Source organism: Anomaloglossus baeobatrachus, chromosome 6 (assembly GCF_048569485.1).
Source record: "Anomaloglossus baeobatrachus isolate aAnoBae1 chromosome 6, aAnoBae1.hap1, whole genome shotgun sequence".
NCBI classification, from domain to species: domain Eukaryota; kingdom Metazoa; phylum Chordata; class Amphibia; order Anura; family Aromobatidae; genus Anomaloglossus; species Anomaloglossus baeobatrachus.
This window is the reverse complement of record NC_134358.1, coordinates 302,928,432-302,944,878: the sequence shown is the minus strand read 5'-3', so window position 1 is coordinate 302,944,878 and position 16,447 is coordinate 302,928,432. Positions and strand designations below refer to the sequence as shown.

Below are 16,447 nucleotides of genomic sequence, written 5' to 3'. Positions count from 1 at the left end.
TGGGAACTCATATATATTGTACTGTGCAAGCACCACTATAGGGCTTTCCATCCCATCCCTATATCAGGGTCAGGGAGAGGGAGAGCCGACGTGGAATGGGGGCGCCCGGTAACTTATGGTGTCATACACTACCCTTATAGGGCTATATTAGTTTCCCTTCCCTTTCCTAAAGTGAGTGTGTATATAAAACTCCTTGGTTATTTACAAGGATATAGTGATCCATTCTCATTTATGTGTTTGTGTGTCTGTTTGTGGGTACATTTTAATGAATATTAATAAAAATTGCACATTTTAAAATAGGGTTGAGATTACATGTTAGTCCCTTTTTGAGCACTCTACCCATCTATTTAACTCTGTTAGTTCTTGGATTAATTCACTTATGGCGAGTTTTCTATCAGGCCCACTTAATGCCGACAGTTGGTTGAAGGATGCAGCTCAGGTCTTTTCAACAGATGAATGTAGCTCTGTTGACTCCGATTCCCCCTCTTTGAAACAGGTCTTTAAAGAACTGCAAGACTTGTATTTTGAAAACTCAAGGGCATGGTGGGAAACCAAAGCTTTTGAAAATTATATCAAACATAATATAGTGCTGAGAGGTTTGCGAATCAATATCTCACCCGCGCCAAAGTTACAAGATCCAGAATTTTTGGCAGCGTGGGAGAGAGAATCTTTCTCTTCCTCTCTGCGTTTCATGCACCTTATCCTTGAGAAGGAAAGGCAAAATTATACCAAAACACTATCTGAATTGGATGAGCTTCGGAAGAAAGCTTTGGAGTTCAAAAGTGAGGCTGATTTTGGTAAAAAGGAGACATTCCTTCAAAACAACATTGAAAAATACCAAAACAACCTAAAAAAACGTAAGCACAAGCAATTCTTGCGTGACTTGAGTGACTTCAAGGATAAAAAGGCTTTTAATTTTGATCACAAGTCTAATCCTCCCCCTCAACACAGGCTTTATTCGGACATTTCCTCATCAGATCAGGACGTCTCTGACTCAGAGCGATCTGATTTTTTCAGGAATAAGAACAGAACCAGAGGTAGAAATTATCAGGGGAGACGTTATTCCAGACCAAGATGGTACAATCAGAGGGGACCGTTACCCACAATCATCAGAAGGTGCAGTGGGAGCACAACATTTTCCAAGTGGTGCATCTCCGGTGTACCCCCAGTGTTCCCGGTGTTTCTGCCTCGTCCTCCTCCTCTTCTTTTGTATCCCCCTCTTTTTTTAGAGGGAGGGACAACCAAAACACACGATTTGCGGAGACGAGAGCAAAAGAAATAAATAACTCTAGTAACATGCACATTATCTGTCAACCCTCAGCCTAATGGAGGATATGGTTTCTGTCCTACATAAAGGACTTACTTTTATACCGACCTTGCCTTTTGATTGTTTCGGTTGGACGAAAGATCTCCATCTATTTATTAGGAAACTTAGGTGGCACAAATTCTTTAAGAACAATGATCGAGAAAAATGCAAACAGCTTGGCATTGAAATCTCTGATCTTGAGGCTGTCAATGTGCTGGCAGATCTATTGGAGGAAGGAACACGTAACAGAGGCTGGGGTCCCTTTACTGACTTGAGGAAGAAAAGCCAAAAATTTCCACCTAGTAGTGATCTCACGAGCGTGGATATTTTTCTCAAGTTGGTGGAGGATGATATGCAACGTATTAGAGGGGGTACTGTGGTGGATAATCTATCTGAGAGAGAACGGAAGGCCTTACGGACTCTCAAAGATGACCCCAACATAATCATCAAGCCCTCAGATAAAGGGGGGAACATGGTGGTTATGGACCATGAGACATATCGTACTATGTGTTATTCCCTGCTTAATGATCACAATACGTATAATATTCTTAAGGCGGACCCTACTGACTCTCTTGTTATGGAACTGGATAATATTCTGGTTCAAGCTTTGGAGAATCATCTCATCTCCAAGAATGAATATGAATTTATGACCCCCGTAAAACCTCTGATGGCAACCTTTTATGTGCTCCCCAAGATTCATAAGGGGTACCCACCCCTACGGGGACGCCCTATAGTTTCTGGCGTAGGTTCCATCACGCAAAATGTCAGCGTGTATGTCGACAAGATTCTAAAACCGTTTGTTTTGAGCCTTCCATCATATATCTGCGATACAGGAGATCTACTGCTCAAGCTGGAGGGACTCGCTCTGGATAGGGGAGTGTATCTGGCTTCCATTGACGTGGAGGCTCTGTACAGCTCCATACCCCATGATAAGGGTATGGAGGCTGTACAACATTATTTGCGTTCACGAGCAGTGTATCTAGGACCTCATAGCAAGATGGTTTTGGAACTCTTGAAATTTGTCCTTACTCGAAATTTTTTTGTTTTTGATGGCAAGTACTTCCACCAGCACAGGGGCACCGCGATGGGGAGTTCATGTGCCCCATCGTACGCAAATCTGCTCCTGGGCTGGTGGGAGGAAAGTGCCATCTTCACCGATGGCTCCCCCTGGTGGATCCCATTGATCCAGTTCTGGGGGAGATACATCGATGATGTTTTTATTATTTGGTCTGACAGTAGGGACGAATTTAGGGAGTTCATGAGTTGCATCAATTCTAATCAGTTCGGATTATCCTTCACAAGCGAAATTCACGAAAACACTCTGTCTTTCTTGGATGTCACATTTACAATTGATGAGTCTGGATCCCTTGTCTCAAAAACGTATCGAAAACCAACTTCCACAAATAGTCTCCTGAGGTGGGATAGTTTCCATCCATGCCCCCTCAGGAGTGGAATTCCGAAGGGACAATATTTGCGCCTAAGGCGCAATTGTTCCCAGGAGCAGGATTTTCATACGCAAGCTGGAGACTTGAGAATGAGATTCCAAGATAGAGGATACCCGGACAATATACTACGAGGTGCTTTTAAAAACACCTTAGAGCGCACAAGGGAGTCTTTGTTATAAAGAACCCATTCGAGTCATTGGTGCTTTTGACTCTCGTTCTGAACAGGTGCGCTCTATCTTTAATAAGCACTGGGGTATCCTTCTAGCGGATCCGGATTTTCAGGATGTGCTCACCACTCGTCCTTCTATAACCTATAGAAGGGGGGCCTCACTAAGGGACCAGTTGGTGCATAGTTTGTACACGAGACCAACTCCACCAGGCACGTGGCTGGATAGAAAGCCATTGGGCTGCTACCGGTGTGGAAATTGCAAGTACTGCAGCTGGATTACAGTTACGAAATCTTTCTCCAGCGCCATTACCGGTAAGCAGTACGAGATAAGAGACTTCGCCAATTGTAAATAAAGTGCAGTGGTCTATATGGCCACCTGTAGTTGCCCCCTAAACTATGTGGGCAAAATGATAAGAGAGGTCCGAAGACGCATTGGTGAGCATATCGGTGACATCCGACAGAAGAGAGATATACCCCTGGCTCGTCACATCTGGGAGAGCCATGGTGGGAATGAAAAGTGCGTAACGTTTGTGATATTGAAAGTCATCCGCTCTAACCTCAGGGATGGTTATTTGGATAGGAGAATCCTACAGAAGGAGAGTCAGTGGATTTTCCGCCTTAGGTCCCAGACGCCCTTGGGTCTTAATGAAAGGCTTTCCTTCTCCCCCTTTCTTTAATTGTCTGGTTCTGTTTAAAGGAGCCCTCTGAGTGTTGCGTGTGATCTTTGCTGTAGTACTGGGCTGGGGTTTCAACCTTCTGGACGGTGTTATTGGGTTGAATACTTATGATAGAACTTTATGCGCCCCCGTTATCGACTCGTAATTTGTGAGTCACGGCAGTTTAGCTCTGGAATTTTTCATTGAGCTATGGTCTCTTTTCTTATTGCCATTAAGAGACTCTTTATAGGCATGAGTAAGGGTAAGGGGTTGATTTTAGTGTCTTTCAATAGTGTCTAGGTCTGTCTGCAGGGGCAGCTTGGTGTAGTTTATAGGGCTATATTAAGTCTGAAGATTGTTCTGTTTTTGGTCCCAGTCAGTAAGGTTGGATGTATACACTCCATCCTTCCTGTATTGATAAAATCGGTAAGGCCCCTTTTAATATTATTTTTCTACACCAGGCCTTTACAATATGACCCCCTTAGGGAAGGGGATTTTGATCCATTAAGTTTTGCAGCATTATGCTGTTTATACTTGTTGACTCCTCCCTTTTTTGTCATAATTGTTATAATAATTTTCTACATCTCTTTGTCACAATTGTTGTAATAATTTTTACATCAGGCAGTTGTAATATGACCCCCCCGAGGGGTAGGGGTCTTTGATCCATTAATTTTTGCAGCATTATGCTATCTACATTTGTTGGCTCCTCCCCTTTGTCACAATTGTTGTAATAATTTTTACATCAAGCCGTTGTAATATGACCCCCCATAGGGGAAGGGGATTTTGATCCATTAATTTTTGCAGCATTATGCTATCTACGCTTGTTGGCTCCTCCCCTTTGTCACAATTGCTGTAATAATTTTTTACATCAGGCCATTATAATATGAACCATCCCTAGGGGAAGGGGATTTTGATCCATTAATTTTTGCAGCATCATGCTTTCTACACTTGTTGGCTCCTCCCCTTTGTCACAATTGTTATGACATATTTTTTCCTTGCGCTTGTTATCCACAGGCTGCTGGGTATATGCAGAAGACATTTTTAGATATTTATTGCCTACTGTGTTGAAGCAGTGGCGCTTTTCAGACACGTAATTTGATCACGTGATCGCACCTGTTAAAACATTTTCACATTTCCATACCAGTGTTGATGTGTGTGGATGTGGCCTGCATTATTGGCACTCTCCTGGACATCTGTGCTTCTATTTAATGCCCCGTGCGCTATGTGATAATTGGGCATATGCAGTGAGTGCTATAAAGTCCTAACGCTTGCCTTTTCTTAGGCATGCGCAATGTTAACCTGTAGACATTGAGGCCCTCTGGCTGCGTTGTCATGTGATCGCGCTTGTATGTGGCTTCAATGGTTAAACATTTTCATGTGGCCACTCCTATCATGCTATGACTGGATGCTTAGTTCACCACTGACACTCCCCTGGACCTCTGTGTGCCCTATGTCTTGTGGTCTATGGAGCATGCTCAGTGTGTGTCAGGCATCTAGTGTTTGACTTTTTCAGGCATGTGCAGTAGAAACTTGCAGACACTGAAGCCCTTTTGTCTGATTGGTGACCGCCCCTTCCCCCGCAGCCATGCTTTAAATACCTCATTCATGCACGTGAACGCTGCTTACAGCCATGGATTGTTATTGAACAGGACCCGCTGCTGTCTCCCCTTAGCCTCCTGATGAACCTCTGAAGGGAGAGGAGAAACGCGTTGAGGCCTGGCAGGCCTGGATTCCTGCTTCTCAGGGAAGTAATTCATCTTTTCTCCCTGTTATACTATATTATATAGAATATGATTGAAGCAACCTTTTCTATTTTGCAGTAATTTGCAGGGGTGTCTGTATCCCATTTTTCTTTCAGCTCCTGGGGTATAATGGGGAGATTATCTGAGCCCCTTGTGATATGACTCTAGGTGACTGTAATATACTTGTGGGGTATACCACCCTGTAACATATGTGGTTGTAAATAACTCTTATGGATCACTACCTTGCATAAAGATAATTTACAGTTAGGTCCAGAAATATTTGGACAGTGACACAATTTTCGCGAGTTGTGCTCTGCATGCCACCACATTGAATTTGAAATGCAACTTCTACAACAGAATTCAAGTGCAGATTGTAACGTTTAATTTGAAGGTTTGAACAAAAATATCTGATAGAAATTGTAGAAATTGTACACATTTCTTTACAAACACTCCACATTTTAGGAGGTCAAAAGTAATTGGACAAATAAACCAAACCCAAACAAAATATTTTTATATTCAATATTTTGTTGCGAATCCTTTGGAGGCAATCAATGCCTTAAGTCTGGAACCCATGGACATCACCAAACGCTGGGTTTCCTCCTTCTTAATGCTTTGCCAGGCCTTTACAGCCGCAGCCTTCAGGTCTTGCTTGTTTGTGGGTCTTTCCGTCTTAATTCTGGATTTGAGCAAGTGAAATGCATGCTCAATTGGGTTAAGATCTGGTGATTGAATTGGCCATTGCAGAATGTTCCACTTTTTTGCACTCATAAACTCCTGGGTAGCTTTGGCTGTATGCTTGGGGTCATTGTCCATCTGTACTATGAAGTGCCGTCCGATCAACTTTGCGGCATTTGGCTGAATCTGGGCTGAAAGTATATCCCGGTACACTTCAGAATTCATCCGGCTACTCTTGTCTGCTGTTATGTCATCAATAAACACAAGTGACCCAGTGCCATTGAAAGCCATGCATGCCCATGCCATCACGTTGCCTCCACCATGTTTTACAGAGGATGTGGTGTGCCTTGGATCATGTGCCGTTCTCTTTCTTCTCCAAACTTTTTTCTTCCCATCATTCTGGTACAGGTTGATCTTAGTCTCATCTGTCCATAGAATACTTTTCCAGAACTGAGCTGGCTTCATGAGGTGTTTTTCAGCAAATTTAACTCTGGCCTGTCTATTTTTGGAATTGATGAATGGTTTGTATCTAGATGTGAACCCTTTGTATTTACTTTCATGGAGTCTTCTCTTTACTGTTGACTTAGAGACAGATACACCTACTTCACTGAGAGTGTTCTGGACTTCAGTTGATGTTGTGAACGGGTTCTTCTTCACCAAAGAAAGTATGCGGCGATCATCCACCACTGTTGTCATCCGTGGACGCCCAGGCCTATTTGAGTTCCCAAGCTCACCAGTCAATTCCTTTTTTCTCAGAATGTACCCGACTGTTGATTTTGCTACTCCAAGCATGTCTGCTATCTCTCTGATGGATTTTTTCTTTTTTTTCAGCCTCAGGATGTTCTGCTTCACCTCAATTGAGAGTTCCTTAGACCGCATGTTGTCTGGTCACAGCAACAGCTTCCAAATGCAAAACCACACACCTGTAATCAACCCCAGACCTTTTAACTACTTCATTGATTACAGGTTAACGAGGGAGACGCCTTCAGAGTTAATTGCAGCCCTTAGAGTCCCTTGTCCAATTACTTTTGGTCCCTTGAAAAAGAGGAGGCTATGCATTACAGAGCTATGATTCCTAAACCCTTTCTCCGATTTGGATGTGAAAACTCTCATATTGCAGCTGGGAGTGTGCACTTTCAGCCCATATTATATATATAATTGTATTTCTGAACATGTTTTTGTAAACAGCTAAAATAACAAAACTTGTGGCACTGTCCAAATATTTCTGGCCCTGACTGTATTAGGAATAGAAGTCTATACGTCTTGTACAGTGCTAGTATCATGAATAGGAATACCTGGTTGTAGATCAGTAAATTGATACCTTCTTGATCTAAGGAAAACAATACAGGGAAGAGTATTACCATTTGGGAACTCATATATATTGTACTGTGCAAGCACCACTATAGGGCTTTCCATCCCATCCCTATATCAGGGTCAGGGAGAGGGAGAGCCGACGTGGAACGGGGGCGCCCGGTAACTTATGGTGTCATACCCTCCGTTGTTAGGTAGGGATACACTACCCTTATAGGGCTATATTAGTTTCCCTTCCCTTTCCTAAAGTGAGTGTGTATATAAAACTCCTTGGTTATTTACAAGGATATCGTGATCCATTCTCATTTATATGTTTGTATGTCTGTTTGTGGGTACATTTTCATGAATATTAATAAAAATTGCACATTTTAAAATAGGGTTGAGATTACATGTTAGTCCCTTTTTGAGCACTCTACCCATCTATTTAACTCTGTTAGTTCTTCTATCAGTTTTGCACATCGAGAGACTGAAATTCTTGACCATTCTTCCTTTGCAAATAGCTCAAGCTGAGTCAGGTTGGATGGAGAGCGTTTGTGAACAGCAGTTTTCAGCTCTTTCCACAGATTCTCGATTTGATTCAAGTCTGGACTTTGACTTGGCCATTCTAACACCTGGATACGTTTATTTGTGAACCATTCCATTGTAGATTTCGCTTTATGTTTTGGATCACTGTCTTGTTGGAAGACAAATCTCCACCCCCCCCAGTCTCAGGTCTTTTGCAGACTCCAACAGGTTTTCATCAAGAATGGTTCTGTATTTGGCTCCATCCATCTTCCAATCAATTTTAACCATCTTCCCTGTCCCTGCTGAAGCAAAGCAGGGCCAAACCATAATGCTGCCACCACCATGTTTGACAGTGGGGATAGTGTGTTCAGGGTGATGAGCTGTGTTGCTATCGTTTGGCATTGTGCCCAAATAGTTCGATTTTGGTTTCATCTGACCAGAGCACCTTCTTCCACATGTTTGGTGTGTCTCCCAGGTGGCTTGTAGCAAACTGTAAACGACACTTTTTATGGATATCCTTGAGAAATGGCTTTCTTCTTGCCACTCTTCCATGAAGGCCAGATTTGTGCAATGTACGACTGATTGTTGTCCTATGGACAGACTCTCCCACCTCAGCTGTAGATCTCTGCAGTTCATCCAGAGTGATCATGGGCCTCCTGGCTTCATCTCTGATCAGTCTTCTTGTTTGAGATGAAATTTCTGAGGGACGGCTGGGTCTTTGTAGATTTGCAGTGCTACGATACTCCTTCCATTTCAATATGATTGCTTGCTCAGTGCTCCTTGGGATGTTTAAAGTTTTGGAAATTTTTTTGCAACCAAATCCGGCTTTAAACATCTCCACAACAGTATCACGGATCTACCTGTTGTGTTCCTTGGTCTTTATGATGCTCTCTGTGCTTTAAACAGAACACTGAGACTACCACAGAGCAGGTGCATTTATACTGAGACTTGATTATACACAGGGGGCTTATATTTATCATCATCAGTCATTTAGGACAACATTGGATCATTCACAGATCCTAAATGAATTTCTGGAGTGAGTTTGCTGCACTGAAGGTAAAGGGGATGAATCATATTGCACGCCCCAATTTTCAGTTTTTTATTTTTTTTTTACAAAAATTTAAAAGAAGCAATAAATATCATTCACCTTCACAATTGTGTCCCACTTGTTGATTCTTCAGCATACAATTTTATTTTTTTCTCTTTATGTTTGAAGCCTGAAATATGGGAAAAGTTTGAAAAATTCAAGGGGGACAAATACTTTCGCAAAGCACTGTGTGGCCAGACATTGGATGTCGAGAGCACCTACCATTTGCAATGAAAATGGTCAGAAAACCTCTCCCTCGCTTTAAAAAAAAAAAAGTTATTTTGATGAAGGGGTTGTTGACAAGCAAGAGTGAGGGAAGAAGGATTCTTTGCCCAAACTTTCATTTGTGTTCTTCAATGGCTTCATACCCTCTTAATATCATCCTAGCTTACTAAATAAAAATAGACAAGTAGCAAGGAGTACTTCGCGAAGAACCCACTAATATCTTTTGAGATATTGTATCCAAGTACACTATATCTGTTCCACAATCTCTTTAAGGGTTTGCTCACACTGGTGTATAACACGGCGGAGTGCAGTCTGATATTTTACAATGTGGCAGGGCTCTGACCAGCACTCTTTTTTTTTTCCCCCCCCCCCCCCTCCCCCTCCTCCTCTCATGTTGAGTGCAGACTGATATCAGTTGACTCAAAAAATGAAGAAGATGGAGAGATTATGTTTTATATCTACTCCACACCTGTTGTTTGATTCTCGTATTTCAGCGAATAAGAGTACACTGAATGACCCTCTGCTCACACTCTGAGCAGTTTTATCTGTTTGTCCTTTGTATAAGGCATGTGATTTTCTCTCACATGAGAGAATCATCACCAGTGTGAGCGGCACTATCACTACTATGCACTAAATGTTTACATTCCTTTCTGGGCATAGAGTTGTTTATAATAGAAGCTGGGGTCTGGAGGTAAGACCCCCCCAAATAGGAGTGGTGCAGGAGAGGTGGCAAAGCCCCCTTGCATGATTTTGGGGGAGGAGAGGAAACATGATGTCGCCCACCAACCACGCGAGTCATGCCCACTAATCTGGAATGAGCCTGTTCATTCTAGGCTCACTGTAGATAGTAGAGTATATGGGCACCTTAAGTTACACGGCTTTCCCCGCCTACTGGCCGTCCTGACGCTTTTGATTGGATGCAGTCAACTGACGCTGTCACTCAAAGTGGAGTCGTGTCTGGCTGCAACGAATCATAGGCGTTGGTGGGCGGGGAAAGCAATGCATATGCGATCAATGTAATGCACAGTATCAGAAGTGAATGCGATGCCTGGGAGTAGCGTACAGCCATGCCAGATCTCTGGTAAGTGCAGCGCGCTTCCTCCCATTCCCCTATCCCGTCTACCACTATTTTTAGACTTATATGGCGGCCAGATTCCGGACAGGATCCAGATTTATAAAAACAAAAAAAAAGAGAGAATCCGCCCATCTCTAGTTATAACCATTGTCTGTGCTACAGTCATTGCTGTTCTCTAATTTTGATCATCACATTTTGGGCAAAGTAAAGGGTTTATGGTGATATACTGTGGATCTTTTGTACAACTCTGCTCTAGTGGCATGGTGTACCCCTCACAAAAAAAACCCTTCAAATGTTCATCAAATGTAGATCACACAATTTCTGAGGAAAAAAAAATCTTTATATATATATATATATATATATATATATATATATATATATATATATATATATATATATATATATATATATATATATATATATATATATATACACAGTCATGGCCAAAAGTTTTGAGAATGCTACAAATATTTAATTTTTGCAAAGTCTACTGCTTAAGTTTTTCTAATGGCAATTTGCATATACTCCAGAATGTCATAAAGAGCGATCAGCTTAACAGCAATTACTTGCAAAGTCAATATTGGCTAGGAAAATGAACTTTAACCTCCAAAACACATTTCAACATCATTGCATTCCTGCCTTAAAAAGAGCAGCTAACATTGTTTTAGTGATTGTTCCATTAACACAGGTGTGGATGTTGATGAGGACAGGGCTGGTGATCAATCAGTCATGATTAAGTAAGAATGACACCACTGGACACTTTAAAAGGAGGCTGGTGCTTGGTATCATTGTTTCTCTTCAGTTAACCATGGTTATCTCTAAAGAAACACATGCAGCCATCATTGCTCTGCACAAAAATGGCCTAACAGGGAAGAGTATCGCAGCTACAAAGATTGCACCTCAGTCAACAATCTATCGCATCATCAAGAACTTCAAGGAGAGAGCTTCCATTGTTGCCAAAAAGGCTCCAGGGCGCCCAAGAAGGACCAGCAAACGCCAGGACCGTATCTTAAAACTGTTTCAACTGTGGGATCGGACTACCAGCAGTGCCGAGCTAGCTCAGCAATGGCAGCAGGCTGGTGTGAGTGCTTCTGCACGCACTGTGAGGCGGAGACTGCTAGAGCAAGGCCTGGTTTCAAGGAGGGCAGCAAAGAAGCCACTTCTCTCCAGAAAAAACATCAGGGACCGACTGATATTCTGCAAAAGGTACAGGGAGTGGACTGCTGAGGACTGGGATAAAGTCATTTTCTCAGATGAATCCCCTTTTCGATTGTTTGGGACATCTGGAAAACAGCTTATTAGGAGAAGAAGAGGTGAGCGCTACCACCAGTCTTGTCTCATGCCAACTGTTAAGCATCCTGAAACGATTCATATGTGGGTTTGCTTCTCAGCCAAGGGAATCGGCTCACTCGCAGTCTTGCCTAAAAACACAGCCATGAATAAAGAATGGTACCAGAATGTCCTTCAAGAGCAACTTCTCCCAACTGTCCAAGAGCAGTTTGGTGCCCAACAATGCCTTTTCCAGCATGATGGAGCACCTTGCCATAAAGCAAAGGTGGTCACTAAATGGCTCATGGAACAAAACATAGAGATTTTGGGTCCATGGCCTGGAGACTCCCCAGATCTTAATCCCATTGAGAACTTGTAGGCAATCAAGAGACGGGTGGGCAAACAAAAACCAACAAATTCTGGCAAAATGTAAGCATTGCTTATGCAAGAATGGACAGCTGTCAGTCAGGATTTGATCCAGAAGTTGATTGAGAGCATGCCAGGGAGAATTGCAGAGGTCCTGAAGAAGGGTCAACACTGCAAATATTGACTTGCTGCATTAACTCATTCTAACTGTCAATATAACCTTTTGGTACTCATAATATGATTGCAATTATATTTCTGTATGTGATGTAAACATCAGACAAACACAATTAAAAACCAGAGAACAACAGATCATGTGAAAATATAATTTTGGTGTCATTCTCAAAACTTTTGGCTATGACTGTTTTATGTGTGTGTGTATGTATATGTATATACATATATACATTACAGACCAAAAGTTTGGACACACCTTCTCATTCAAAGAGTTTTTTTTTATTTTCATAACTCTGAAAATTGTAGATTCACATTGAAGGCATCAAAACTATGGATTAACACATGTGGAATGAAATACTTAACTAAAAAGTGTGAATCAACTGAAAATATGTCTTATATTCTAGGTTCTTCAAAGTAGCCACCTTTTGCTTTGATTACTGCTTTGCACACTCTTGGCATTCTCATGATGAGCTTCAAGAGGTAGTCACCGGAAATGGTTTTCACTTCACAGGTGTGCTCTGTCAGGTTTAATAAGTGGGATTTCTTGCCTTATAAATGGGGTTGGGACCATCAGTTGTAGTGTGCAGAAGTCTGGTGGATACACAGCTTATAGTCCTACTTAATAGACTGTTAAAATTTGTATTATGGCAAGAAAAAAGCAGCTAAGTAAAGAAAAACGAGTGTCCATCATTACTTTAAAAAATTAAGGTCAGTCAGTCCGAAAAATTGGGAAAACTGTGAAAGTGTCCCCAAGTGCAGTAGCAAAAACCATCAAACGCTACAAAGAAACTGGCTCACATGAGGACCGCCCCAGGAAAAAAAGACCAAGAGTCACCTCTGCTGCGGAGGATAAGTTTATCCGAGTCACCAGCCTCAGAAAATGCATTTTAACAGCAGCTCAGATTAGAGACTAGGTCAATGCCACACAGAGTTCTAGCAGCAGACACATCTCTAGAACAACTGTTAAGAGGAGACTTTGTGCAGCATGCCTTCATGGTAAAATAGCTGCTAGGAAACCACTGCTAAGGACAGGCAACAAGCAGAATAGACTTGTTTGGGCTAAAGAACACAAGGAATGGACATTAGACCAGTGGTTCCCACCGTGAAGCATGGAGGAGGAGGTGTGATGGTGTAGGGGTGCTTTGCTGATGACACTGTTGGGGATTTATTCAAAATTGAAGGCATACTGAACCAGCATGGCTACCACAGCATCTTGCAGCGGCATGCTATTCCATCCGGTTTGCGTTTAGTTGGACCTTCATTTATTTTTCAATAGGACAATGACCCTAAACACACCTCCAGGCTGTGTAAGGGCTATTTGACTAAGAAGGAGAGTGATAGGGTGCTACGCCAGCTGACCTGGCCTCTACAGTCACCAGACTTAAACCCAATCGAGATGGTTTGGGGTGAGCTGGACCGCAGAATGAAGGCAAAAGGGCTAATAGTTGCTAAGCATCTCTGGGAACTCCTTCAAGACTGTGGAAGACCATTTCCGGTGACTACCTCTTGAAGCTCATCAAGAGAATGCAAAGAGTGTGCAAAGCAGTAATCAAAGCAAAAGGTGGCTACTTTGAAGAACCTAAAATATAAGACATATTTTCAGTTGTTTCACACTTGTTTGTTAAGTATTTCATTCCACATGTGTTAATTCATAATTTTGATGCCTTCAATATGAATGTACAATTTTCAGTCATGAAAATAAAGAAAACTCTTTGAATGAGAAGGTGTGTCCATTGGAAAAGTGGAATAGATGTATTGGAGATACATACTCCTCTAATATATGTTTAACACTTCATGAAACTTATTATTAATTGCTTTCTAGGTAGTACTTTACTCTTTATAAGCTATCGCTCTTTAAAAGTAATAATTCCCATTTATGCTGGAGAGGATGTAATTTAAAGGGAGATATTATTCACATATTTTGGTCTTGTCCCAAATTAAGATGTCTTTGGAGGGAGGTTAACCTTTTAATAAATCAAATTCTTGGAAATAGTATTACTATTACACCTCAAATGGCTCTTTTTTCATTAGATTTAGATAGCATTACCAAAGATAAATACCTAGTTATTCACATTTTTTTAATTGTCAAAATTCATATAGCGGCTAAATGGAAAAAGACAGATATACCATCTATTTCAGAAATTAAAGAAACGATAATTCTTCATAATAATTATGAGAGACGTTTTGCCACTTTTAATAATCGATACCCAAAATACCAAAAAATTTGGGAAAGATGGAATAACCTAATAATAAATAAGTCTATTTAAACCTGTGTTTTGTTTTTTTTTCCCCCATCTCCCAGGTATATATTTAATAATTTACGTTTCTAAACTATCCTTGTGGTTATGATTGATCGATAAGTTGTAATTTGGTGATTTCCACTCCAATGAGTAAAGACAGATTAAAAGTTAATGTATTTTATTGTTGTAGTAGTTTAGTATGTAGTGGTTAAAGTTAAAAGTAACATTCTATAACCTAGAATACTGACGTGTGTTGTTTACTAAAATCAGCAATGTATATTTTCATAACATGTCTGGTTATAGTCATATTACTTTGTGTTAAATTAATAAAAACATTTAAAAGAAAAGGTGTTTCCAAACTTTTGGTCTGTACTGTATATTATATACAATATATACTGTATATTTATAAAACATTCTGGTTTGCTTTCTTCTGTTTGTAACAATCCTTTTTGTGGGGGGGGGTTGTTTTTGTTTTAAAATACAAAATCCAATTCAAACACACGACAACTGTTTATGTAAGCAGAGCCTAAATGAAATCATACATTTTATTGTGACAAATGTGATCAGGAGAGTCCTTAACAATTATGTATTAAACACAATCCACCATTTTTGGATCTTAGCAGAAAGATAGTTTTGTGTACCTATATTTTTTCCATATAGTGTATCTAATAATGTAATCAATTTACGTTGTGAAATCTAGAGATCAATTTGTCAGTTAAGGTTTTGTTTTTAAATCTCCCCATAAATAGACCAAAAAAGTGGATTGGATGAAGACTGTGAACCACCTCAAAAGATGGCACGGATGAATAACCCACCTTGTAATGATAAATTTGATACCATCTTAAACTGCATGAAAGGTACTGTATTATTCAAGAACACTTTTAAACAGTTGTAAAGTAAAGTAAGCTTTCTAAAGGGGATCATATATTGCATTATGTTTTTTTTTTAGTTGTATACCATCATATTTGGCATCTACAGTAGGATACGTATACGACTTGCCTATATTTAAAGGAATCTTTGCATTTGTTGTTTTACCTTGTTTTATATATTTTGCTTTTATTTTGGCTCATTTATTTTCATCTATCCCCTGTGTTGGCAGTATTTTTGCAACTGTCTACAAGAGGGATTATTTTCCTGTCTTGATCTGGCACTGCATGAAATTAATGTGACCTCATACGGCTGTAAAATAATCAAACTTTTTTCAATCTCTGTTTCATGCTTTTAATTTTTTATTCCCTTTCCAAAAGCCAGAATTTTTTTTTTCTCCATCAACATAGGTGTGTAAAGTACATTTTTTTCTTTTTTGTGGCCCCAGTTATCAGTATTTACATATATTAAGCCATAATTTCTTATGAACCAACCCCACATTGATTCAGTTCAAGAGAGAGTGGACCGTGCCTCGGATCGGTATGAAGGCACGGAAAGCACAATCTTTCCATATGAAAGTTGGTACATCCTATCCATCCGATTTTCCACCATTCTATATGGTTTTTTTTTGGCAAATTTAGTTATACAGGCCAAGTGCAGCCCATTTCCCATGGCCAGTGACCATTGAGTAGTTTGGAGAAGAATTTTAGCATTAGTGTGCATTTTTCCTTGCAGGGCAATATAAGCAAGAGCATGTTATCACATTATCAATATCTCGGGTCACTTGAAAAAAAGTTCTGATCTGGCCTTTGAGGTAATCAAAGGGAAGATCACAAGGCACTCCCTGTCCTCTGATAATATCCCATCCTCAATGAAAAGGTTGTCTTTCTTGAGTGGCCTCTATAGGTATCTGTGATTGAGCACATACAGGGAGGGCAAGCATCCCTAAGGGTCTCGTCACACGTATCGACACACCAACGATCCCACCAGCGATCCGACCTGGCAGGGATCGTTAGTGCGTCGCTACATGGTCGCTGGTGAGCTGTCAGGCAGATCTCACCAACGACCAGCCACAAGCGACTTGTGTAACGATGCTGCGCCTGGTGACCAAGATAAATATCGGGTAACTAAGCAAAGCACTTTGCTTGATTACCCGATATTTATGTTGGTTACCAGCGTACACCGATTACAGGCTGCCAGCGCTGGCTCCCTGTATACGTAGCTAGGGTACACATCGGGTTACTAAGCAAAGCACTTTGCTTAGTTACCCAATATTTACCCTGGTTACCAGCGTACGCTGCTTACACAGTCGGTGCTCGTTGGTCTCCCGCAGTCCAAC

At 41.0% G+C, this 16,447-nt stretch overlaps 1 protein-coding gene across 6 annotated transcripts in view; it reads left to right on the top strand.

Annotated features, from left to right (window-relative positions):
• Nucleotides 1–16,447, top strand: part of LOC142244310 (uncharacterized) — a 417,067-nt gene that overhangs the window by 163,515 nt on the left and 237,105 nt on the right. For all 6 annotated transcript variants that reach the window (XM_075316518.1, XM_075316516.1, XM_075316515.1 and 3 more), the window contains one exon: nucleotides 14,991–15,098. In XM_075316518.1, coding sequence (XP_075172633.1) covers nucleotides 14,991–15,098 — 108 coding nt within the window. The remainder of the gene's footprint in view (nucleotides 1–14,990; nucleotides 15,099–16,447) is intronic.